The 26,171-nt window shown below is 39.8% G+C and overlaps 1 protein-coding gene across 1 annotated transcript in view; it reads left to right on the plus strand.

Moving 5' to 3' along the window:
* Positions 1–23,837, plus strand: part of LOC308229954 (protein arginine N-methyltransferase 8) — a gene marked incomplete at both ends in the record, with an annotated part of 64,011 nt that extends 40,174 nt beyond the window's left edge. Inside the window, 6 exons of the mRNA XM_080634354.1 lie at positions 77–219; positions 2,238–2,325; positions 5,803–5,918; positions 12,002–12,152; positions 21,803–21,924; positions 23,754–23,837. Of these exons, the coding sequence (XP_080490480.1) occupies positions 77–219; positions 2,238–2,325; positions 5,803–5,918; positions 12,002–12,152; positions 21,803–21,924; positions 23,754–23,837 (704 nt within the window). The remainder of the gene's footprint in view (positions 1–76; positions 220–2,237; positions 2,326–5,802; positions 5,919–12,001; positions 12,153–21,802; positions 21,925–23,753) is intronic.
* Positions 23,838–26,171: the final 2,334 nt, after the last annotated feature.

Below are 26,171 nucleotides of genomic sequence, written 5' to 3' on the forward strand. Positions count from 1 at the left end.
GCCTGACATTCACCAGTGAGGAGCTTAGTCGGGTTTTTTATTATGTGAAACATATTTGTTTGGATTCTTTTTTCAGTAATCACAATATTTAAAGGTAAAGTGGAAGAAGTTGAATTACCTGTGGACAAAGTAGACATCATCATCAGCGAGTGGATGGGTTACTGTCTGTTCTATGAGTCAATGTTAAACACAGTCATCTTCGCACGAGACAAGTGGCTGGTAGGTGGTCTGCATGTCATACTCCCTGCTGGAGCAGTCATAATTTATTTTCTGACTACAAGGCTTCCCTCTCCTACTGTCACCACAACAAGACACAGTTACATCTCCAAGTGCCATTTCTTAGGCTTTAATGAAATGATTAACATGGGAATCTCACAGTATCACACAGTATCACAGTATGTTAGAGATTGGAAGGGACCTCAAAAGATCATCTAGTCCAATCCCCCTGCCAGAGCAGGAACACCTAAATAAGGTTACATAGGAATGTGTCCAGGTGGGTTTTGAATGTCTCCAGAGGAGACTCCACAACCTCCCTGGGCAGCCTGTTCCAGTGTTCTGTCACCCTCACTGAGAAGAAGTTTCTTCTCAAGTTTAAGTGGAACCTCTTGTGTTCCAGTTTATACCCATTACCCCTTGTCCTATCATTGTTTGCCACTGAGAAGAGCCTGGCTCCATCCTCATGACACTCCCCCTTTATATATTTATATACACTAATAAGGTCCCCCCGCAGTCTCCTCTTCTCCAAACTATAGAGACCCAGCTCCCTCAGCCTTTCCTCATAAGGGAGATGCTCCACTCCCTTAATCATCTTAGTTGCCCTGCGCTGGACTCTCTCCAGCAGGTCCCTGTCCTTCTTGAACTGAAGGGCCCAGAACTGGACACAATATTCCAGATGCGGTCTCACCAGGGCAGAGTAGAGGGGAAGGAGGACCTCTCTCGACCTACTGACCACCCCCCTTCTAATACACCCCAGGATGCCATTGGCCTTCTTGGCCACAAGGGCACAGTGTTGGCTCATGGTCATCCTGCCATCCACTAGGACCCCCAGGTCCCTCTCCCCTACACTACTCTCTAACAGGTCGTTCCCCAACCTATATTGGAACCTGGGGTTGTTCCTGCCCAGATGCAGGACTCTACACTTTCCCTTGTTATATTTCATCAAGTTATTCCCTGCCCAACTCTCCAGCCTGTCCAGGTCTCGCTGGATGGCAGCACAGCCTTCTGGCGTGTCAGCCACTCCTCCCAGCTTAGTGTCATCAGCAAACTTGCTGACAGTACACTCAATTCCCTCATCTAAATCATTGATGAATATATTAAATAATACTGGTCCCAGTACTGACCCTTGAGGCACTCCACTAGATACAGGCCTCCAACTGGACTCCGCCCCATAGACTACAACTCTCTGGCTTCTGTCCTTCAGCCAGTTCGCAGTCCATCTCACTACCTGATCATCCAGACCACACTTCCTCAATTTAGCTATGAGGATGCTGTGGGAGACTGTGTCAAATGCTTTGCTGAAGTCAAGGTAGACCACATCCACCACTCTGCCATCATCCATCCACAATGTTATTTCCTCATAAAAGGCTATGAGGTTGGTCAAGCATGACCTCCCCTTGGTAAAGCCATGTTGACTGCCCCTCATAACCCTCTTATCCTTGACATGCCTTAAGATGGCACCAAGGATAAGGTGCTCCATCACTTTCCCAGGGATGGAGGTGAGGCTGACCGGTCTATAGTTACCCGGGTCCTCCTTCTTGCCCTTTTTGAAGACTGGAGTGACATTTGCTTTCCTCCAGTCCTCAGGCACCTCTCCCGTTTCCCAAGACTTGGTAAAGATGATGGAGAGTGGTCTAGCAATGACTTCCGCCAGTTCCCTCAGCACCCGCGGGTGCATCCCATCTGGACCCATGGATTTATGGATGTCCAGATTGCTCAACTGGTCCCTAACCCATTCCTCATCGACTAAGGCAAACTGCTCCAGTGACCTGACTTCATCTGAGAAATCTCTGTGAAAGAGCTTTTCTTTTGATTAACTGCTGGTGAAACTTGTATGGGCACTGTCTAATGACATTGCTACAGGCTGCAAGAGTTGCTGAGGTTAAAGCTGATGTGACAATCTGCAGGAAATAAAGGCATGCAAGGGGTGCTTGTCTGGTTTTTGTATGTGCAGTTCAAAATGTAATGTCTTTGTCAGGTGAATAGATTACGAGATCCATTTCCCCACAATTCATCAACAGAAACCTGGAGGGCTAATGTTTCCAGACCGAGCTGCTTTGTACGTGGTAGCAATTGAAGACAGACAGTACAAGGACTTCAAAATTCACTGTGAGTAAATGCCTAAAAGTAACACTCTTCTATGTTTATTTCCCTAAAATATTTGATTAACTCTGGCCTTCTGTAATCTCTTTGCTGGTAAAGTTTCAAAAAAAGCCAAGAAATCATCCTGACCAGGCCAGAATTCCGATGTAAACGTAAACACTGAGAAAACTCTAGTTTGATGAGAAATTGAGGAAACTTGTAGTAATGTAAAGTACACAAAGGAAACGTGCATGAGTAAACTGATGTAGACCTTGCATAGAGTTATATTGGTACTTCTACCTCTATTTTACAATGCGTATTTTAGTATATTTAGTTTTGTTGTTTTGATCAATACATCATCCCACATAACTGACATTAATTTGGTAATACAGCGATCCAGGTGCTAGTTTTTGTTTTAAAAGAACAAGAAGAATTAATAAGATGCAAATGAATTGTTAATGTTAAGAAATAAGCCTAGAAAAAATATCTAACTAATAAGCTTGTCAAGAAGAAAAAAAAAACCCAACATTTTTTTTAGGTTTTTAAAACACTTCATGTGATAATTTTAAAATTAAAAATGAGGATCAGAAATTTCCGTTTTACTTTGATGTGAAACAAAAAAAAAGTTCTAAAGTTCTAAACTTTTTATTTACTTTATAGATGCATAAAATTGACTTTACATTTAATTTTTTTTTCTTTGAATTTTCATTCAATAACTGGTGCTGTTAGTGACCTCTACAGGTCACCTCGTCCAGCCTCTTGCTCAAGGCAGGCCAGATTTCACAGTTAAAGGAGGGCACTCAGTGCCCTGGCGTGCAGTCAAGAGATGAGGATTGCCTTGTTCACAGGCTGAAGTATCCTCAGAAGTAAACATACTTCGGAATATCCAGTCAGAATTTTCCTTGCTGAAACTCGCCTTCCTTATCTCTTGTTACCTGAAGAAAATCTGACTTTATCTGTGTTGCTGTAGCAGCAGATAGCAATTAAATCCCACCATTGGCCTTTGCTGTCCAAGGATAAGCAAACCCAGTTTTCTTGGACACTTCTCATGTCTTAGCATGTGATTCACTTTCATCACCTCAAGGTCATATGCGTGATTCACATTCAACTGGTCACCTAAATTTATTTGATCAAAATAGTTTTGATGAAATAAGTTCTACATTATTTCATTCTCTTTTTTATTTTGCTCTTTTTTTGCTTCTATTTATTTTTTAAAGCTGGACAATTTCACTTAATGGCATTTTCAATTAGGGGAAGAAAAAAAATCACAAAATTCCTAAGCACTTTTATAAATTAAGAATACGTGCAAAAACTTGGGTGTAATTAATGGGTTCAGTCAACCTGTAAATGAAAATGCCTAACTCCTTATTCCTTCCCTTTCAGCTCCTCTCAGAAAAGAAAGTTTGGTGTTTCGCTAATCAAATTCGGTGCCAATACACAGAACTGCCAATGGGTCAAAACTGCCATTTTGAGTCAAAAGCAAGCCCAGTGCTGTGGGGCAGTGACAAGAAGTCTGTGTAGGTGCCACGGACAATTATACCTACTCCTCAAGCACAGCCTAGATTTTTCCCTTTTTCTTTTGAATTTACAAATTCGGAAGTATGTGTGAGGCATCCATTCTCTAAAGGAATCAACGCTATTTCAGCCTAAAAAATTCCCTTATGCCTTATTTACTTTACCTTTGAACCTTTCCTTTCTATGCCTTGAACCTTTTCCTTTTCTCACAGACAATACACCTGCTTTCAACTTACCTTTTCATCTTAAAAAAAAAAGTTTCAGATTCTTTTTATTTTCTCTAGGTGTTGTTTCCATTTAAGGCACTTTCTTTTCTGATTTCACCTCTGATTTCTCTCCCCCCCCCCCCAATAGTTCTGTGTCTTTTTCATTTCTTTCCATCTGACTACCCATGCGCATCACCATTTTGTCTCCCTTTTCAGCTTATAAATCCTTGATGCTGTCTCCTTGCATTTCAGTTCTTCATCTTTCTTTTTTCCCTCTTATTTTGGATAGAGTCTTGCCTTCATATGAGATTAAGGGCTAAGCATTTTAAAGGGTGCTCAAGAACGGTCATATTTAGTAAGAAAGAATTCAATAGAAGGTTTCTAAAAAAGTCTGACTTCTGATTTCTCAAACTTTATTAATACCACGGAGTACTACTATACTCTACTCTGATTGCCTGAAAAATGTAAAACATAATTCTAACTCCTGTGACAGATGTCTGTCTAATACAGATTGTAGCATACATTTCAAAAGCATCCTATATAAGCTGAAGTACATCAAGTGATGGAGGTCCCAAAAACTCTGTGGGTAAATTGTTCCTTCAGGGTTTCCTAGTTGATCTTTTCTGAGTAACCACATAAAAACATATGGCTTCTATAAATATAAACTGAAGTTCCCACATGCTCATGATGCTTGAAATGTAAGTTTTGATCATCAACTCCCCTGAAATACTGAGAAACAGCCCAATAAAGAGATAACATATCAACATATTCATGTTCAGATTTGTTCCAATTTATAAATATGGAGATCTTTTGCTCATATTACATTTTTCATTATAGTCCTCTGGGAATGGCAGTAGCTCAAATGCTATGCTCTTAAGAAACAAGACATTTCGAACATGCTCATTATTGCTGTTTATCAGTTTACCTTGCTTGTGTTCCAAAAGTTTTTTAAAAGCTCACAGTGTTCAGTTTAGACTTGCACATGGAGCACTGAATCATATGATTCATAAAACCAAGATTTCACTTTTTTGGAGGTTTTTTGTTTTCGTTTTGTTGAGCAATCTTAAGAGCAAAGCCAGTGTACTTTTCAACATTTTCATTTTGTTCAACAAAAAATACATGTAAAACCAAACCAAGATAAGAAGCATTTATTGAAACAATTAGAAGACCAATTCAAATAAGATCATTATTGCTTTTGTATCTTTTAGAAAGTGGACATTTTGACTTTTTGTTATGATGTACATGCAGATTGAAACTTGGTTGCCCCAAATATTGAAAAGCACCTGTAATTCTACTCCTGTCAGTAATTCACTTGCTGAAACTAAGGCTACTTAAATAATTAAAAGAGCATGCAAACTGTTGATTGAATAGCAATCTATAAAAAAAAAATTGAAATATTAACAAAAATGGATAGGAAAGGATCGAATAACCTTAGTAGCTATTCCCCAGTCCCAATATGACATATATGATTTTGGGCAACACTCTCAATTGTCTAAAGCCATGAAAATCATTAAAAAATCTCGAACACAGTTTTGGAGACACCAAAAAGACCGCCCACTTTTTCAAGATGTGTATTAAGATGTCTATTGAGGGTTTATTTTGTCATAAGCGTATTATCTGTAAAATAGCAATGATGGCGTAGACAACTGGGTCAGGAAGCAAAGAGCAAAAGAGAAGAACTGAAAGTTAGGGGGTGGTAGAAATTCTTTCAGATGAAAGACGTGTTGAGAAACATATTTTTATTATTCCTGCTAATCTTTGATACATTCATTTGCATTGACAGGGTGGGAGAATGTGTACGGCTTTGACATGACCTGTATTAGGGATGTTGCCATGAAGGAGCCTTTGGTGGACATAGTAGATCCAAAGCAAGTGGTGACCAATGCCTGTTTAATAAAGGTTTGGTAATTCCAAATATACCTAATTATGAATGTTTACATCTAACCGCAGGATTCTTTGGAGATCTGCTGCTTGTGTTTTACTGCTATCTTTGTATGCTTCTAACTAGCTGCAGAAGCCATCATCATAGAATGATATTGCACTAAGAAGGAAAATAATAGTGCAGTTGTAAATTAGTACTAGTATACTGCACATGCCCAATACTGTCACTTGAGCTAAACATGAACGTTGGTACCTTGATCACTTATGGAATACCCAGAAGCAAGATGCTCCTTGTGACTCTGTACTCATCTGGCTGCTGCTAACTGTAACTTAAGACACTTACAAATTATACGTGTGCAAATACTGGATAAATAGAGATATGGTGGATTTACATAAGAACTTTAATTGCCCTACCTTCTTGTAAATAGAGGTTGGAAAGTACTGATGGAATGTTGCTGAGGAAAAGGGCTGTATTAGTTCTGTTTGCAGTAAAAAAGACTGAAGCGTCAGTTTCTGAATTGGTCAGCTCTGAGAAAAAACTCTTAATTTACTCCAGAGCATGAGATCAGAATTGAAAGCTAACTTATTTGTATAACTTCCTAATTCTTAGTCCTATCCAGAATATTACTGTGCTTTCCCAGCCCCAACATCTGCAGCCAAAGGTTAGTTTGTACCCTGTTCTACAAATAAGACGGAATGGCCACTACTCCCTCTTCACAAGAGCATATTAAGAGTCCATATCTCTTCACGAGAGATTCATAGCTTGCAGGAACATATTGAAAGATCTAGAATTCCTTCCATGTGTAGGAATGCGCCTTATGTGTGAGGACTGCTCTCATGAATAATCTCACAGCAATCAGGTCTATGAATCCAAGAGTGTGCTCATTTATTCCAAAGACTCAGTTCTAACTTTTCCCTTTCGCTTTTTGCCAGTAACAAATACAGCATTAAGTATTCCCATATGCCAAAAGGAAAGACATACCATTAATCTGCAGAAACTTTACTGAAAGCAGCAAAAAGGAACAGAAGTAAAAACTCTATGTGAGTATGTGAGTATGTGAGATATGACACACAGTCCATCTGCACTGAGGGGAACACAAGATGGTTGTGTCCGAAAACAGCCTGAGCCAGAGCAATTTGAAATTGCAATGCACACAAAATAAGCAGCTATTTAGACTTCACAAAATATGTCTGGAAAGTGAGATATCAGGTGGCAAAATGGGTTGGCTTCTTCAGAATAAAAAGTTATAAAAGCTGCATACCCTTAAATGAAGTGCAAATCTAATGTTTTCTTTAGAAGGTCTTTGAAAGTAATTGGGTTTAAGAAGACAGAAAAACTTCTTCAAACTGTTCGTATTCAGGTTTTACACGTAATTCTTCATGGCCTGACATCTTTTATCTGTACACAGAATGGTGCTTTACCACGTAATGGCACCTTAGGAGTAAAGTAGGTAATAACTACACAAGCAGAACCCACTCTCCATTCTCATAAACTGATCACTAAAAAAAGAAATAAAAATTGACGACAAAAGGCAGGAAGGAAGAAGGCTTTTGTTCAAGCTGGCAATATGGAAGCAAGAAAAACTGAGGCTGCAGTTCCTTTTTTAATATAATTTACTTTTGCACGTGGTTTTATTTATATGAAGTGCATTTCTTTGATCCTGAAAATATTTGTGAATTCAGAGAGTAATATTAACATAAAAGAACATTTGAGAATAAACAAAGCAAGCATGTTTAATTATCCAAATGTTTTATTATAGCATTTCAAGATAGCACAGCTTAGATTCACTAAAGGACTTTTTAGGTGGGTATTCAAAGCCAGGTGAGTGTGAGTTCCCTGCACGTTAGTCAGTGATGGACTAGTCACTAGATGCATTCCTAACAGAGCAGAGCCCTGTGTTTCTGCATTGATTTAAATTCCCAGAGTAGATGCTCTGAATTATTCTACAAAATCAGTGAACCAAGACATCAACCCCTGCATGCTGTGTAACCATGCCACTTATCTCGAGCACTGGAGACCTGAGTAAAATATCCTCATTTGTACTCTTGAGGAATTGGATGTAACCCAACTCTTTAACCCTTCAAGAAACTCTAGCCACTAAGCCACAGGTGCACTAGGGAGTGGTGACTGCAGGGAATACAGCATCCTCTCTGTTGTGGAAGCAACTGCTCTTTGAATGATCTCTTAAATACATCCTGAAAGCATAGGAATTTTTCTAGCAAGTAGGTCTGTTTAAATTCCAATAGCCAGGGAGGGTATTGACCTTCAAACCACCAGAGTCAATAACTGATCTCAGGAAAATTATACAAGTGTTGTGAGAGCCTGCTGCATTCAGTAACATTGCCTGAAAAACTGGAAAAGTTTGCTTCAGACTCAGTAAAATAGCTGTTTTCTTCTCTGATCCCCCTGCACACTAGAGAAATACAAATGGGTTTGGGGTAACCGGAAACTTTTTCTCAATGCTAATTTGATTTGGTGTTAGCACCAGAGACTATGATAACAACGAATTGCTCACATACCTGTGGAAACACCTGCAGTGAGAGCATTGCCAAAACTTACAAAACCAGAAAAGAATGAAGAACATGCCACATCCGGTTTATAATAATATTGCTGGACTTCCCTGAATATTCTCCCCTATCTAGATACAGGGAAAGACCAGCAAACAAAACCAAAACAAACCAAACAAAGAAAAAAAAAAAAAGGAAAGAAAGAAACCTTCTTCTACGCTTTTTCTTGTTGTATAACAGCAAAAAAAAAAAAAAAAAAAAAAAAAAAGATATGCTCAAATACCCTTTTCTTTGAGAAATTTCCACTGTTTTGGAAATACTGTGATTCACATGTACGAAACCTTATTTCAGAAGACCTGCAGTGTTTTCTGCAGAATGATACTGTTGCTCAGAGAGATCCAGCCACACACGTGAGGTGCTTTGTCTGTGAGCTCCGATGAGTCCCATGTTCTTCTCCCACAGTAATCTTCACCCATAAGTCTCCTCATGAGACCTTCTCTTGCTCCACTGTAACTTCAGTGAACTCCCTAATCACATTCCTTTCTCCCAGCTTCTCCTGAAGTGAATCCAGAGGCACTTATGCTACTAATTTTCTCTCTTTTTTTATCATTTTTGTTCTCTACTCTTTTCTCCACATGAAAATCTCACTTCCCTTTTCTAAGTGACTTCCCCTGTCACTCTGTTCCAACAGTTTCCCTCAGTATTTCCTTACAGCATCCTCACCTTTGTCACCTCTCCCCCAGAAAAACCCAAACAACACCCTAGTAATTTTCAGGCATTTCCTTCTCTGCAAGCAGGAAAAGATGGCAGAAAATGGGCCCTGGCAGCAGGCTAAGGTATCTTTTATGTTGAAGCCATAGATATACTTGCATCCCTGTTATTTTCATCTAATAGAAAAACAACATATGCTATCTAGTCAATCTTAGATACTGCATTCTTCCTTTCACTGCTCCCCTGAAACACCCAGAATATAATGTTTCTGCCCACATTCTGTCAGTTCTCTGCACTCTTTAAAAAAAAAAAAAAAGAAAAAAGAAGAAAATTTGAATGATTGTGAATATTGTTTGTGGGGGTGACTCTTGCGTTCAGTGCTCCCCACATATCTGTATGCATGTGTGCAATTTTCTCAGTGTTTGTCACAAAAGAGGGTTTAGCCCTTTCTCCTTTCCCTAGCACTTAATTTTACTTGTCAGCCTTCAGAGCAATGCTTTTCTTGAAGCTAGCAATACCTGCGTGTATCAGCGCTACTGGTCCTCCAGCTTCAACATCAGCTTAGCGTCTTTACCTGCACTGCCTTCACTGTCACATCCTGTGTTGGAGTGACCATTTCCCTTTGTTCAAACCAAGACAGCTGGTGCAGTGGGAGAGAGGAAGGGGGAGAAAACCCCAACCCTAAATCCAAATTCAAACAAACAAACAAAGACAAAACAAAAAAACCCCAAACACCAAAACCAGACATTCACTGAGATTTTAATCTTTGATTTAGCTCTGTGCTCACACAATCCTAGCTGAGTATGATGAATGTCTGAGAAGGGGATCCAAAAAGACATACATTGGCACTCTAAAAGCAACCTTAATTATGATTTGTATGAGGAAACTGATGAGCAGCAAGTCAGCATTTTTCCCATCAGCAAACCTAATTCAAGGCTGTTTCTCTGATTAGCTGTATTGCTTTCAGCTAGGGTGATGCCATTCAAACAAGAAGTACACAGCAGCTGGCAACACCACATTTCAACCTCACTGTCGTCATCATTGTGATTATAAATGATCTTCTATACATAATTTGCACAGTCCTAAAGCAATTTGTGCCACAGAAGAGCTCAAGAACCCTTCTTTATGCAGTGAATGTAAAAACTTGATGTCTGTCTCGCTGCAACAGGGACATGTAGCACGGGACGTTTCATGGTCGTTTATAGAGTGTCAGGTGCAGTCTGGATCTCCTTATTTAGCTGATAATTCTGACACTTATATGTTGCTCAACTTAACACATTTTAATTTTTTAGTATAATTAAGAGCTGTATTTTGATTAGATCCCTGCTTAACTATGCCCATTTTGTAGTTTTTGAAATCTGAATGAAATCTAGTAAATCATTACTTTTCCACTTACATTATGCAGATACAGCATTAGTCCCCTTTACTGTCAGCTGTAATTAACATTTAATAAGCAGTGGCATTTAATGTAAGACTGCATAGTAGCCAGAGTACAATTCAAAGAGATCACCAAAATAGGACTAGGCCAGTTTCAAAACTATATTAGTTAGCTAATACTTAAAACCCCACATTTGTCTCATATCTTGCATAGTTAAAAAACCACCATGTTTTGGTCCTTAAAAAAATAACTGTAAAAAATTACCACCATTTTATCCAGCACATCTATTCAGTATTTCTGAGACTAAATTCTCTAATAAAAATATTTCCTACTGCTTTTGATTCCACTTTACCCTGCAAAGCCAATACAGCTCAGAGAGAGGGAGCTAGATCCCTTTTATGTGCCTCATTATCTGACACAATTCACAATTTTTCCCCACAGTGATGCCACTAAAAAGCCACCAGAAATTACAGAAATCTGCAGCTGTCCCCTACCAGTCCAGTCTGGCTCATGAAAGCAAATTTTGCAGGCTGCTATAGAGTCTGCCAGGAGACTTTATAAACTAGTATTCTTTTTTCTTTTTATCTAACTTTTAAAACAAAACAAAGCAAAACAACACGCCCCCCCAAAAAAAAAAAAAAAAAATCACCCAAAAAACCCCAAAACAACAAAGCAAACAAACAAAAACCACCAAAAAAAAAAAAAAGAAAGGGGGGGGGGACACGGACAAAACCAAAACACCAAAACGAAACCCACATTTTAAGGCTTTAAATGACCACTTATATGCATGGGTCACTTAGAAACACTAGTGGCTCAGGGTGCCATTGCAGTGTAGTAGAATAATTTTCCTTATGATTAAGTTATTGTTGAACAGTATTGCTAATCAGACAGGCCCAAACTATAGCTTGCTTAAATTGTCTCAGCAGAAGTTTTCTAAGTTTCAGAAACACATGATATGTGTTCTGTGTAAAGACCTTGGTAACTGAAATACGGCTGCATCTTTTTGATGTTTTTGCAGACTTCTCTTAGATTATAGAATGCAATTGCTAAGAAAGCCCTCTATTATGCCCTAAAAGAGCCTTCTAATGGACGCTCTAGACTATGCTCTCCATTTTTGCAGTGTGTCTGAAGTAATGCTTGGAGGTCAGTGATATTATGACCCCTGTCTTTTGTTGCTAGAGCATTTGAAACATGCCTGTATTTGTCAAAGCACATCTTCACCTTGATTTCCTCTAGCTCCTGCAGTCCCACCCTGCCATTCCCAAGGACATACACTCTTCTATGAGTGACCTTTATAATCACACTGTGTCAACTTGGATAACCAGATCGTTTGCTGATTAATTGATGTATTCAAATGTACAATTAATTTCTTGCAGTGTTAAAGGGCTGCCAGTTGTCTTTGTTGCTGATCATTAAATAAAATGCTTAAGTACATCATGTAAGGCATGACCTCAGCATCACAGACATCTGCCTATAAATGTCTTTTTCTTTCTCCTCAAAACAGGAAGTTGATATTTATACAGTGAAGACTGAAGAATTGGCATTTACTTCTGCATTCTGCCTCCAAATTCAGCGTAATGATTACATTCATGCCTTGGTCACCTATTTTAATATTGAATTTACGAAGTGCCACAAGAAGATGGGATTTTCTACAGGTAATCTGTATTTCTTTTAATTTTGTTTCTATTGCTATCAGTGTATCAGTGCTACTGGCCAGAAGATACAGGAAGGTTTACTATACCACCAGATTTGAATTTAGCAATAAAAATTATTGTCACTTTGAGGAAGGTGAGCAGGACGGGGAAAGGACAACTGCTTGTAGACATTCTGGAGGGGCAGTATTTCACAATGGCTATCAAGCTTAGAGCTCAGCAGGAATTTACCCAGGAGTTTATGCCCCTTACCAGTTATATCTAAATCCTGTGTCAAGTTTCTCAGATTAGATAGATAGGGAATTGTTTGCTCAGTTGGAGGTAGAAGCTTTGCATCCCAGTTTCCTCCAAATCCAGAGCTCAACAAAAGCTCTTGCTTGTCTCAGAGTGTAGAACAAAATCACTGGGATTTTTCTTTTTTTTTTTTTTTTTTAAGATACAACCACACACATACTGCTTTTGTAAATCGGCTTTAACAACCCAAATGTGGAACTCTAACTTACCTTGATGAGCAGATATTTAAATAAATAACTCCGTTCCAGTAAGGCATTATTTACCAGAGTAAATTAAACAGCCAGTGTTGCAAGAAATGTAAAAACCTTCTGGTGCTTTAATGACAAGAACAACAAATTATAGTTGGTGCTGGTTGCAATTAGCAACACTGCAAAACTCAAACAGGTGTAATTGGGACTTGATGTAAGATAATTATAATCTCCTTTTTTACTCCCCTTACAGGAGCTCTCAACCCTTTACACAAGATTCAAATCTCAAAGTACTTGGTTAAAATACTCATTTATATTTGATTCTAGAAGTGTAACCATATGGATGATGTTATTTGGATTCTCGTATTCTTATGTTTTTCAGTAAATATGTTTCCCTGGTCATTCAAGTCATAACAAGTGTTATACTATAGTATTTCTCACACCATGATAGGCATCAATATGTACTATTAAACAAAGTGTAGCTAGGGAGACATGAAAATCTATGACGCTCTTCAGTGGTACCCTGAAGTGGTAATATTTCTGAGTTTGTTTGGAACAAAATTATCTAAGGTGGAGAACACTTTAGGTTTTAGGCATTTTTTTTTTCCACAGAAGGCTATTTGTAGGGGTTTTTTTCAGGAGAATGTAGCTCATTAATCTTTCCTAAAAGGTAATATAGACAAACCTCCAGTAAAAATTACTTTGAATAAAGGGTGTAGTTATCGTGTTGTGATGTTAACTGAAACCTACCTTAGTAAAGGTCTGCTTATATTTCCAGAACTACATGAAAGGTCTTTGGTATCACTGAGAATTTGTCTTAATTTGCAAAGGAATAATGGAAAGTGTTTCTGTTCCATGTGTGCTTATGAACATACATGTTTTAAGAAACATCCTTGAATAGATTAAGCTATTTGATTAATGTTTTCCAGTCATATGTGTCCCACCAGCAAATCTGACCCTCAAACCCAGCCAGTTTTTGCTTGGCTTTTAGACATCCCAGTGAACAGGCATCAAAAGAGGCAAGGAAAAGAACCCATTATGTTATCGCAAGGAGTTGCTTGTCTGCAAAGTAGACATAGACTTGCTCCAGTATCAGTATAGCAAAAGATGTCTGGATAAGGACTTCCTCAACTTTTATTGTCTCTTGGGTGTATAGAATGAAAAAGGCTTACTCAGGCACTTAGAAAGAAAATGTTCTGCAAGACCACCATAGGTGGGCTTAGCTTTCCTTAGCACATAGGAACTGGGAACTTGAGGAAGGAGAGACATTAAATAGTATTAGGGAGAAGAGGCTACATTTGGATAAAAGCCTAGGGCAGATACCAAGTTTAGAACAGTGGTTTTACACAAAGAGGTTTTTGCAGACCCTCTTAAACTTACAAACGTACGTAGAAGATATTTTATGCCTACCTGCCATAAAAAAAGAGAGGAAAGGAGTCACAATCTACAATATTTCTGAACCTCTATCAAAAATACATGGGGTTCTTCAGCAGTGCCTGAAAACCCAGTTTCTCTATCTGTAGCTCCCACAGGCTACTACTTCATAGGTGCTGAAGGCACAGTCATACGCTCCCATTCTAGAATCCTTTCAGCTTTGATAACTTCCCTTTCTCGTACTTCTTTCTGCAACTGTATCTCTTAGCTGCTGGTGGCTCAGCCTCCTTGGAGGCTTGCTTGGAGAGGCTTCCTGTGTCTCCAAATCCTGTCTCTTGGCAAATGCTACTACATTTCTCCTATTGAATGCTTTTGTTTGCTGTACTGCCAACTCTCTCAACATCTTACTTCAGTAACTAAATTCTCCCACAGGCTGTGTGGCCCACCAGATAAAAAAGGTTGCATGTCATTGCATGCAAATGAGGAAGAGCTGCTAGCCAGATATCCATGCAAAGCTAAATTCTTAAGATTTTGAAGTCCATGCTCAAATTGGTTGTGTGTTGTTATCAAGAGCTTCTTCTAAAACAAAAGTTCATTCTGGCCTTCTTTGACACAAATGAAGCTACAGACATATCACCAATTATAGCAGATCTAGGGACCACTCCGAAGCCTGTGGGAAGCAATTAGTAGAGACTTCCTTGCACAGAACTTTGTCATGGTTTCTTCCTGGTCCCATGTGCTGCCCCTCTAATTGCACTAAGACAAGTACTGTTTATGTGGAGGGTTAATTGTTATTAAAATTGTTACTATTGTATTGTGCATCACTTGTGTTTATTGTTTTCTTTTCCTTTTTCCCTTTTAGTTTTATATTCTCTCCACTTCTTATTTCCCTTATCATTATTATTATTGGTGGTAGCAGTAGTGGTTTGTGTTATACCTTAGTTACGGACTGTTCTTATCTTAACCCGTGGGAGTTACATTCTTTCAGTTCTCCTCCCCATACCTCCAGGAGCAGGAGGAGGGGGATGAAGAGGAGAGTGAGTGAGTGGCTGCATGGTTCTGAGTTACCAGCTTAAACTGGGCTTAAACCATAACGGTTCTTTGTGGCTCCCAAAGTGGGGCACGAAGGGTTGAGATAATGACAGATCTGACCAGAGTGTGTCTAATCGTATTTGTGAAAAGCATTCATTGTTTCAGATTAATAGTCACTCATCACAGTGCTGATTTATTTGCTCTCAAGGGTTGTTGTGCTTGGTCTCAGGGGTTCAGCATATTGTACCTTACAGCCAGTATTTGGCACATCAGTCCTGCAGGAGTATAAGGTTCTAGTAGATACCAGTGCACAGCGTACCACAATGCCATCAAGCTGTCAAGTGGTGGAACCCATCTGTAGTTCTGGAGTGACAGGAGGATCCCAAGAGTTGACTGTACTGGAGGCTGAAATCAGCCTGACTGGGAAGGGGTGGCAAAAGCACCCCATTGTGACTGGTCCAGAGGCTCCATGCATCCTTGGCATAGACTTATCTCAGGAGAGGGTACTTCAAATACCCAAAAGGGTACTGATGGGCTTTTGGTACAGCTGCCTTGGAGATGGAGGAAACTGAGCAGCTGTCCACCTTCCCTGGTCTCTCAGAGGATCCTTCTGTTGTGGGGTTGCTGAAGGTCGAAGAACAAGTGCCAGTCGCGGCCACAACAGTGCACCGGTGGCAATATCTCACCAACCGAGACTCCTTGATTCCCATCCATAAGCTGATCTGTAGACTGGAGAGTCAGGGAGTGATCAGCAGGACACACTCACCCTTTAATAGCCCCATATGGCCAGTGCAAAAGTCAAATGGAGAGTGGAGATGGAGAGTGGAGACTAACAGTAGACTGTTGTGGCCTGAATGAAGTCACACCACCATTGAGTGCTGCCGTACTGGACGTGCTAGAACTTCAGTATGAACTGGAGTCAAAGGCAGCCAAGTGGTATGCCACGATTGATATTGCCAATGCATTCTTCTCAATTCCTTTGGCAGCAGAATGCAGGCCACAGTTTGCTTTTACTTGGAGGGGAGTCCAGTACACTTGGAACCGACTGCCCCAGGGGTGGAAACACAGCCCTACCATTTGCCATGGACTGATCCAGAATGCACTGGAACAGGGGCAAGCTCCAGAACACCTGCAGTACATTGATGACATCATTGGGTGGGGTGATACAGCAGAAGAAGTCTTTGAGAAAGGGGGGAACATAATCCTTCTGAAGCTGGTTTTGCCATAAAACGGAGTAAGGTCAAGGGACCTGCACAGGAAATTCAATTTTTGGGAATAAAATGGCAAGATGGACGTTGCCAGATCCCTACAGATGTGATCAACAAAATAACAGCAATGTCTCCACCAACTAATAAAAAAGAAACACAAGCTTTCTCGGGTGCTGTGGGGTTCAGGAGAATGCACATCCCAAATTACAATTCGATTGTAAGCCCTCTCTATCATGTGACCCAGAAGAAGAATGATTTTAAATGGGGCCCTGAGCAACAACAAGCCTTTGAGCAAATTAAACGTGAGATAGTTCATGCAGTAGCCCTTGGACCAGTCCGGACCGGGCCAGATGTAAAAAATGTACTGTACACCGCAGCTGGGGAGAATGGTCCTACCTGGAGCCTCTGGCAGAAAGCTCCAGGGGAGACTTGAGGTCAACCTCGGCTTTTGGAGTCAGGGATACAAAGGATCTGAGGCCAGCTATACCCCAACTGAGAAAGAGATACTGGCAGCCTATGAAGGGGTTCGAGGTGCTTCAGAAGTGATTGGCACTGAAGCACAGCTCCTCCTGGCACCCTGGTTGTCTGTGCTGGGCTGGATGTTCAAAGGCAGGGTCTCCTCTACACATCGTGCAACCGATGCTACATGGAGCAAATAGGCCGCACTGATTACACAGCAAGCTCGAACAGGAAATCCCAGTCATCCAGGCCAGTGGATGACTGACTCATGGATGGTGGCAAATGCCCTGTGGGGGTGGTTGCAGCAATGGAAGCAGAGCAACTGGCAACGCAGAGGTAAACCCATCTGGGCTGCTGCACTGTGGCAAGATATCGCTGCCTGGGTACAGAACCTGGTGGTGAAGGTACGCCATGTAGATGCTCAGGTACTCAAGAGTCAGACCACTGAGGAACACCAGAACAACCAACTGGTGGATAAAGCTGCTAAGATTGAAGTGGCTCAGATGGACTTAGATTGGCAACATAAGGGTGAACTATTTTTGGCCCAGTGGGCCCATGACACCTCAGGCCATCAAGGCAGAGATGCAACATATAGACGGGCTTGTGATCGAGGGGTGGACTTAACAGTGGACACTGTTGCCCAGGTTATTCATGAGTGTGAAACATGTGCTGCAATTAAACAAGCCAAACGGTTAAAGCCTCTTTGGTATGGAGGACGATGGCTGAAGTACAAATATGGGGAGGCCTGGCAGATTGATTATATCACACTCCCACCAACTCACAAAGGCAAGCGCCATGTGCTTACCATGGTGGAAGCAACCACCAGATGGCCGAAAACATACGCTGTGCCCCATGCCACTGCCCGGAACACTATCCTGGGCCTTGAGAAACAGATTTTGTGGTGACATGGCACCCCAGAGAGAACTGAGTCAGACAATGGGACTCATTTCCGGAATAACCTTACAGACACTTGGGCCAAAGAGCATGGCATTGAGTGGGTATATCACATCCCCTACCATGCACCAGCCTCTGGGAAAATCAAATGGTACAATGGGCTGTTAAAAACTACATTGAGAGCAATGGGTGGTGGGACTTTCAAGCATTGGGATACACATTTACCAACAGCCACCTGGTTGGTCAACACCAGAGGATCTGCCAACAGGGCTGGCCCAGCCCAGTCAGAACTTTTACATATTGTAGAGGGGGACAAAGTTCCTGTGGTGCACATAAAGAATTTGCTGAGGAAGACAGTCTGGGTTATTCCTGCTTCAGGTAAAGGCAAACTCACTCGTGGGATTGCTTTTGCTCAGGGACCTGGATATACTTGGTGGGTAATGCGGGAAGATGGGGAAGTCCGATGCGTACCTCAAGGGGATTTGATTTTAGGGGAAAACAGACAATGAACTCAATTATATGCTGTTGCCTGCTATATAATATTTCTATAGCTGATCAGCTAGATGCCTATCTCCACCACTCTGGGCTTTGAAAAGAATATATGTGCTGTCATGAACATCAGCAGAGAATAAAGTAATGGGAAAAGCCAGCAGCAGCAGAACTGTCCTCAGGTCACTATGAACTGACTCTGACTTCCCTCCAATCATCACCCCAACAAAGAATGAACTTTGATGAAACCAGATGAGCTCAGCAGTGACCAGACAAGTTCAGTGGTGCCATCAGCAGGCAACAATCCAACACTACACACTATCTTTCCTGCCCTGAAAGACTTTTACAAGAGATGGAGCCTGACACCATGGACTGAATGAATTCAGCAAACTTTATAGGGATGGTCCATGGACTAACAAATGATATCTCTCTCTTTGTGTGTGTGTGTATGTATATATATATATATATGACAAAAAGTGATGTCATATTGAAAAATGTGGGATCTGAGCATGACATGAATGGCATGGCATAAGGAGTGGATACTGTCCTGGGTTCAGCTGTAACAGTTATTTTTCTCCTTAGTAGCTGGTGCAGTGCTGTGTTTTCAACTTCAGTCTGAGATCAATGCTGATAACACACCAATGTTTTCAGTTATTGCTAAGTAATAGTTACTCAGATCAAGGACTTTTTAGTCTCATGCTCTGCCAGTGAGGAGAAGGACAGGAAGCCAGGAGGAAGCAGAGACAGGACATCTGACTCAGACTAGCCAAAGGGGTATTCCATACCACAGCACGTCATGCCCAGTATATAAACTGGGGGGAGTTACCCGGAAGGCCCAGATCTCTGCTCAGATCGTGCTGGGTATCGGTGGGCAGGTGGTGAGCAATTGTATTGTGCATCACTTGTGGTTATAGTTTTCTTTTTCCCCTTTTAGTTTTATATTCTCTCCTCTTGTTATTCCCCTTATTACTATTATTGGTGGTAGCAGTAGTGGTTTTGTGTTATACCTTAGTTACTGGACTGTTCTCATCTTAACTCATGAGATTTACATTCTTCTGATTCTCCTCCCCATCCCTCTTGGAGCAGGGGGATAGTGAGCAAGTGGCTGCATGGTTCTGAGTTGCCAGCTGGGCTTAAAGCATGACAGTTGTGCTCCAGGCAGAACATCAGGACTACAGAACCTTGCACAAGTCCATAGTACCAGACAGGAGGAATCCAAGCATGCTGAGGGTGCTGGTCAATGTTTAATATCTTTAAAAGGTCATAGTGATGAGGAAGGTTCTTGATGAAAAAGGCAGCTGTCACACTCATCTTTATCAACAGAACTACAGGCCAGTCAACTCACCTCAGTCTCTGGGAAGACTGACACAAATCCACTTGAAAACTATTTCCAGCCGTGTGAAGGGCAAGAAAGTAATTGAGAACAGCTAGTATGGATTTACCAAAGCGAATTGTACCTTACAAACCTGATTGCCTTCTGGACAACTAGCTGTGTGGATTAGGAAAGATCAGTGGCTGTTGCAATACCTTGACTTTAGCAAGGCCTTTTGTACAACCTTGCATAGCATCCTTACAGCTGTATCGGTGACAAAAGGACTGGATAAGTGAACAATAACATGGGTGAAAAATTGGCTCAAAATGTCAATTAGCAAAGTCAAAACAGTGGGCAATTATAAGTAGCACTCACAGGTGACCAGTAGTGAGGTCAGTGTTATTCCCCATCTCTATTAATGAGCTGGATGATGGGATAAACTGCTCTCTCAGCAAATTTGTTGATAGTCCTAAATTGGGAGAAGCATCGGCTGGAGAGAATGGATGCTATTTAGAGACCTACACAGGTTCAGCATGGGCTGTTGAGAGCCTTATGAAGTTCAGCAAAGCCAAATGGAGAGTTCTGCAGATGGGACGTAACCATTCCATGCTACTGCTTGGGCTGACTGGATAGAAATAAGCTTTGTTGGAGAAGACTCTTGGATTCCTGTAAGCAGCAAACTGAACATGAGTCAGAAGTATACCTTTGCAGCAAACCTGGCCAGTCATCCTGACTTGTGTTAACATGAGTGTAGACAGGAGGCCTCTATTCAGCACATCATAAGGTGGGTTCAGAACAAGTTACTCCATAAAAATGTCATTTTGCCTTCTGTACCTGAAGGAATAGACACCACTGTCTAGAAGACTGGTTTGGATTCTGAGCTGTTGGCAAAGCTTTACTGAATCCAGTAAAATATCTAAGTTTATAGGACATGAGCAAGTACCACTTCACTGATGGGTCATTTTTTAATTATGAAGAAAAGAAATGTGTGATTTGGAGTGCCTGCAGTGCACTCACACTGTCATGGAGAGCACATTTCCATATGTGTCAGGCTTTTCTAAGGAAGATAGCTCTGCATAAGGGCATGTGCACATGTGTGTGTGTGTACACAAGGTGGCAGTTATAATTTAAAATATAAATTCAGTTTAGTCTTGATCTAACAAGTTTTAGAAATTTTACAGAGGCACGTGCAAATGGAGAGTACATTCTGGATCTGAAGTCCTGGAAGAGGATCTCTCCATTTAGCAATTGAAAAAATTAAACTGTCTAGCCACATAGCCAGAAATTATCCGGTAAATACTTTTCCTTTGGAAGATACCGGTTTGCCAGCACAGTTTCTGACGAAAGTTCTGTATCAGTCTTCAGATTCTAGAATTTTGGAAAAAAAGCACTGTAAAAAAATTCCTGTCCTGACAGTTTTAAAAAAAAAAAAAAGCTTCATGGTTTCCCCACACAATTTCTAAGGCCAAAATTTTTTTGTAAACATTTATGTTAAAATTAAATGAGATCATTGTTTCATTAAACAGTGTTAAGACATTATTAGCATGATTCAAGAAGAGGGGTCCACGTCTACATCAAAAGAGCCATTGAGGAAGCAAATGAAACAGAATTGAATTTAACAGAGGCTTCTTTGCCAGGTCGGAAAGTCTCTGGATTTGTATGGTTCTTAGGTTCCTAGATGGTCTTAACTGCAAGAGTGCTAGGAAAAGGAAGTAACCAATACAAGTTTATTAGGCACAGCTCAAAATTTTGGATTTAAATCAGAAATAAAAACAAATGAGTAAAATAAGAACCTGAACTAGCAGAATATCGTCAAGGGGATTTCGCTAAGCAAGACTAGAAATTAATTGAGATCAGTGTCTATCTCTGGCAAATTGTCCATAGCATATGCCTTTAAAAAGTCCAAAAATTGGTCAAAGTGCAAGTGCCCTTTTCCTACCTCTGTTCTCCTGGAAATGATAAAATCTGCTCTTCTGAGATCCTGAGTCAAAGCTTTCATCTGTGTCATTGTGATTAACAGTTTTTTGATGAACCTTTCTTTCATGGTTTTGTGTAATTCTTTTTTGAACTAGTTTAGACTTCTGCCTTTCAAAACACTTAGTGGTAGAGATTTCCCCAAGTTGAATCTGTAAAGGAAAGCATCAAAAAAGTGTCTGTCATGCCCAGTAACCCCCTTTGTGGAATCCTTCATGCTGGGTGTGCTTTACATCTGACGTATTCCAATAGGAATCAGAAGATAACCCACTGAGAGTCAATAGATTGTGTTGTTGTAAAGCACTTCTGTTAATACAGTATTTAAGTTAAAGCATTCTATAAGAAAGGCTTTTAAAAATTTTTTCTCACAAATTAATTTGTAAGACAAAGATGAAATTTCTGTAAATAATAACCATATGTGTTTTTCAGCACCCGATGCTCCCTATACTCACTGGAAGCAAACTGTCTTCTACTTAGAGGACTATTTAACTGTGAGACGAGGAGAAGAAATCTATGGGTCTATATCCATGAAACCAAATGCAAAAAATGTGGTGAGTAAGCATCACTGATTCTAATTCCAACTCTGTTGATAACGAACTATAATCAGCAGTAAATGAAATGCATATAAGTAAAACAATAAGCATTCTGAAGGCTCTAAATTCATATTATTAGTAAGAGCTCTAGTCACAACTTCACCAAAGCTGGTGGCAACAATGATAATGCAGTGCTAATGTTACGGAACTCAGCCTGCAAACAAGCTAGCCTGGGAAGGAAGAACATCACCAAGTCAGCTGCCCTCTGCAATCAGCTTGACTCACATTTTATGATACAAGTAGGCAAAGGTCCCTTCAACACTGCCACTAAAATCAATGGTAGGATCCCTTCTTCCAACACAGCATGATCAAGAGTTAGTACTTCAGTTGTGCATCTATAGCCTTAATTCCCACTAAGTGCCCAAGAACTCTCTTTCAGGAAATTAAGTAACAGATTTCAGCTGAACATCTGTATGAATTCACTGATCAAATATACTTGAACTCCCTAATCAAGTGACGTGGTAATTTCAAAACTGCAGCTTTCCACAGAAAATACAGATGGTTTAAGACTAAAGCTAAAGCATGATGGATATCACACTATCATGACCAGCAATAACTTCCTAAATTTCTCTGCCATGGGTTGAACTGAATCCCTCACCATGTCAGTTATTCAAGTGCTTCTTGCAAGTTGCAAGGAGACTATGAGACATGGTCTGATGGACAACCCATGCCTGTATAGAAGAGCAAAACATGAGAAGTATGACTTCTTGGAGAAACAGTGGCCTCATTTTCTGCCAAAAAACCTTGAGCAGAATCTCTTAATTTTCTATTACAACATACAGCCATTAAAATAACCTGGTTAGAATCTGTCTATGCAGTTGTTGCAATTGTTTAAATATTGCATTGATTGACTGCATCAAATCTTAACATTTCATTGCCTTCCTTTTTTGCACTGATTTAACTTTTTTGTACCAAATACAGATTGGATATGGCTTTCATAGTGGTGTTGATACAAGGGAAGAAATAAATAAATAACAAAATAAACCTGGCATGAAACCAAACACGTTTACTTCTGAAGCTACCGCTTTGTGAAAGTAGAGGAAAATAGTCTGTTTCTCACCTTTATGTTGTTCTTGGGGGACTGGAACATTTTCTTTCAGGTTTAATGTATCAATTTTCTTTTGAGGGAAAAATTAAAAAGAATATTAAAAATTTGTTTGGACAGCAGTAAGCACCAGAATGCAGATCTAGGTGCTGAAATTAATGTGTTCTTGATTGTTATCATAAGAAAGAGGGACCACCTTGGTTCAAAAGGATTTGTTACTGCTTTGTTCTTCTGAAACATAAGCCTTTCAAAAGCTTGTAGAGAGACAGCTTTGTTTTGTAGGGCTATTTAGTGCCTCTTTTGAAAAACATGTCATTATGATTAAAGAATGAATGAGCTTTTCTATAATGGGAAGTTTACTAGATCTATTCTGGAATAATTCCTAATGTGAAAGCCCTTTACCCTAGATTAAGATATCTCAATGGGGAATACCCTTTAAAAAGTTGTTGTAGAATACGTATGATAGCACAGCATTTCAGAAGCCTTCTAGTTGTAACCAGGACACTAAATCAGCCTTAAGAAAAATATACAAATATGCCCTAGACATGATTATATGGTGAATGCTTATTACACATCCTATATCCTGCTTTTCCAGTGTTAGCAACATTTAAAACCAAAAGAAGTTGGAAACCACAGTAGGTATCTCTTGAATCTGAAGGTCTTTTCAACTCAAGCAATAATAACTGAATTCATACACTAAAATTATGGTCTTACTTCGTGTTGCATTTACATCTTTTTGCAGCGTGACCTGGATTTCACAGTAGACTTGGATTTTAAAGGACAGCTATGTGAAATGTCAGTATCTAATGACTACAAAATGCGCTAGCAAGAAACCTTTCAGAGATGAAAAGGAGAATTTTATCAAGTCCTGAACTGCTGACCTTCAAGCTAGGAGCAACTTTTTACAAGATTGTTATACGAAGTACTAGAATGTTTACCTGGATGGAAAGTGGTAACCTGATTCTTCTTGCAGAAAAGTACAGGGGGCTGGGATCCCACTGTGAATGTACAGTATACAGAACTGTAGCTTTTGTCAAACATATAGGAAAATAAGCAACAGTCTTGACTGTTCTGGTTAACTTTAGAATGGCAGAAGATGCATATACAAATTGTACTACTTACTGTGAATTTCTGGTTCTTCCAAGCTTTGCATGTTAAAGGTGATTAGGGCAGTTTTCTCACTATGGAAGACCACTACAGCACATTACTGTGATACTATTACTGGACTTATATTCAATATAAATGAATATATATATTGTATATGAGAAAAAGATATCATTTCGTAATAGGGATTTGTTTTGTGATTATTTAATTCTCATTATGCAGTTATGGAAAGGTAATGATGTTGCCTCTGGCACTACTCTAGGCAGTGATACAGTCCAAAGTTATAGCTTTGGTAAATATTCCATGCAAATTGTAGATAAGAGCTGGGCATTTACAGAAAGTTCAAAAGCTATCTTTTTGAATGTCCTCTGGAAAATGTGGACCATTAGTTTTAAAATTCACCTTCACAAATGGATGTCTATCAGAGCTTTAAAAAAAATCAGCTTTTTATCCATGAAAATATTCTGTGGTGAGTTTTTATAGGTGGATTTTGCATGAGATCTTCTGAAATCAGACACCTAGTATTTAAATGTGATGAATGCAGAGTCTCTGAAATGGTGGCTAATACATGTTTCTTGGCCATGCCATACTTAGGTTCTTTGGAAGACTCTTAATACAAAATAATAATAAAAAAAGTAAAATAGGAATTAGTGTTTTCTTTTGGTGATGTTTTAGGTATGTTTTAAATTGCAAAATCTGTTCTCAAGAGTGCAGTGACTTGCAGGAACAAGCTAATGTCTATGAAAAAAAAAGTCAATGGCTTCTGATATTACTAAGATGTCTGTAGCTTCCCCATCCCCTTACACCTCTTCTTCTTCTTACAATATCTCCTTCTTATTGTTAAAATATTAACTGATTATAATTCTTCATACGTGTAAAGTCTTTTTACTATATGAATGTTGACCATTTAATGACATGTAATTCGAGAAAAACTGCATCATCGGTCCTATCTACCCATTTTCCAGTCTGACATTAGGCATCAAATCATGTTCCATCATGTATTGGATGAGATTGACTAGTTTTTTGCCTAAAAATCTTTTTAAGCATCTGCAAATAAAGCATACTTGAAGATGTATTTTGCCAGTATTTGTTGAATTTGAAGTTTTAGACACTTGTTTCTGTTGGTTTTCCCTTCACAAAAGCTGCACAGCGCTTCCATTTTCTAATGATGGTCTAGGGATTGTATCATAGGATATCTACGTAGAAAATTAAACTGTGATTCAGCAGTAAATATATTGCTTGCAGTATACTTGATCACTGTTGTTTTAAAGCACTTTCCTTTCATTTTCCTGGAATGAGGATGAACAACTTTCCTCACAAAACAACTAGAATTTTATCTGTCAAATATTGCTGCAATTTTCAAGGGATCAGTTCATAGCTAGATCATCTACTCATTCAGTAATGGCTTGGACCAGAAAAACCTCCAGAAGTCTGTTTCTGCTAACACTTCTGTGATTCTAAGACTTTCAGGTATGGAATTCTACCAGTATTTTTCCTCAGCCCCCTACATTTATATAAAGATATTCAAATTGTGTTTTCATCTTCTTTGCTGACTATAATCGCTGAGCTGACCATAACAGAAAGAGGAAGGACTCTTGCTTTGTCTTGCACTTTGACAGCGCTTCAAACCATCCACTTCTCTGCTCACTGCATGAGTCTTTAATAACTTTAGTATTAAAATAACAGTAAAGAAGGAAAAAAAACCCCAGACAGCTTGTTTAAAAAAAGACAAAGCACACACACACAGAAGGAAAGAATTCACAAGGGTCTGCCTGCCTTTACTGAGAATGGGTCATTTTTGCCTGATAGAAAGCGTTGGACAGGAAGCAGCAAAGAAAATTTGATGAGAACAGCTCATTAATGAGTTTGAAAGGTATTTTAAGCACTGCTGTGTACTGCCCTTTCTGCCTCATCTTTCACCTAACGACAGTGAAATGTAAGTCTATCTTCAACAGTGTCCACCTTGCCTTCTTACTACAAGTGCCCATTCACTTCAGTGTTGCAAGATTAAGTCCTTGCTGATAATTGTTAATGGCACAGCTCTGGGGTGATGACG

This window comes from Psittacula echo (genome assembly GCF_963264785.1).
Source record: "Psittacula echo genome assembly, chromosome: 1".
Taxonomy (NCBI): domain Eukaryota; kingdom Metazoa; phylum Chordata; class Aves; order Psittaciformes; family Psittacidae; genus Psittacula; species Psittacula echo.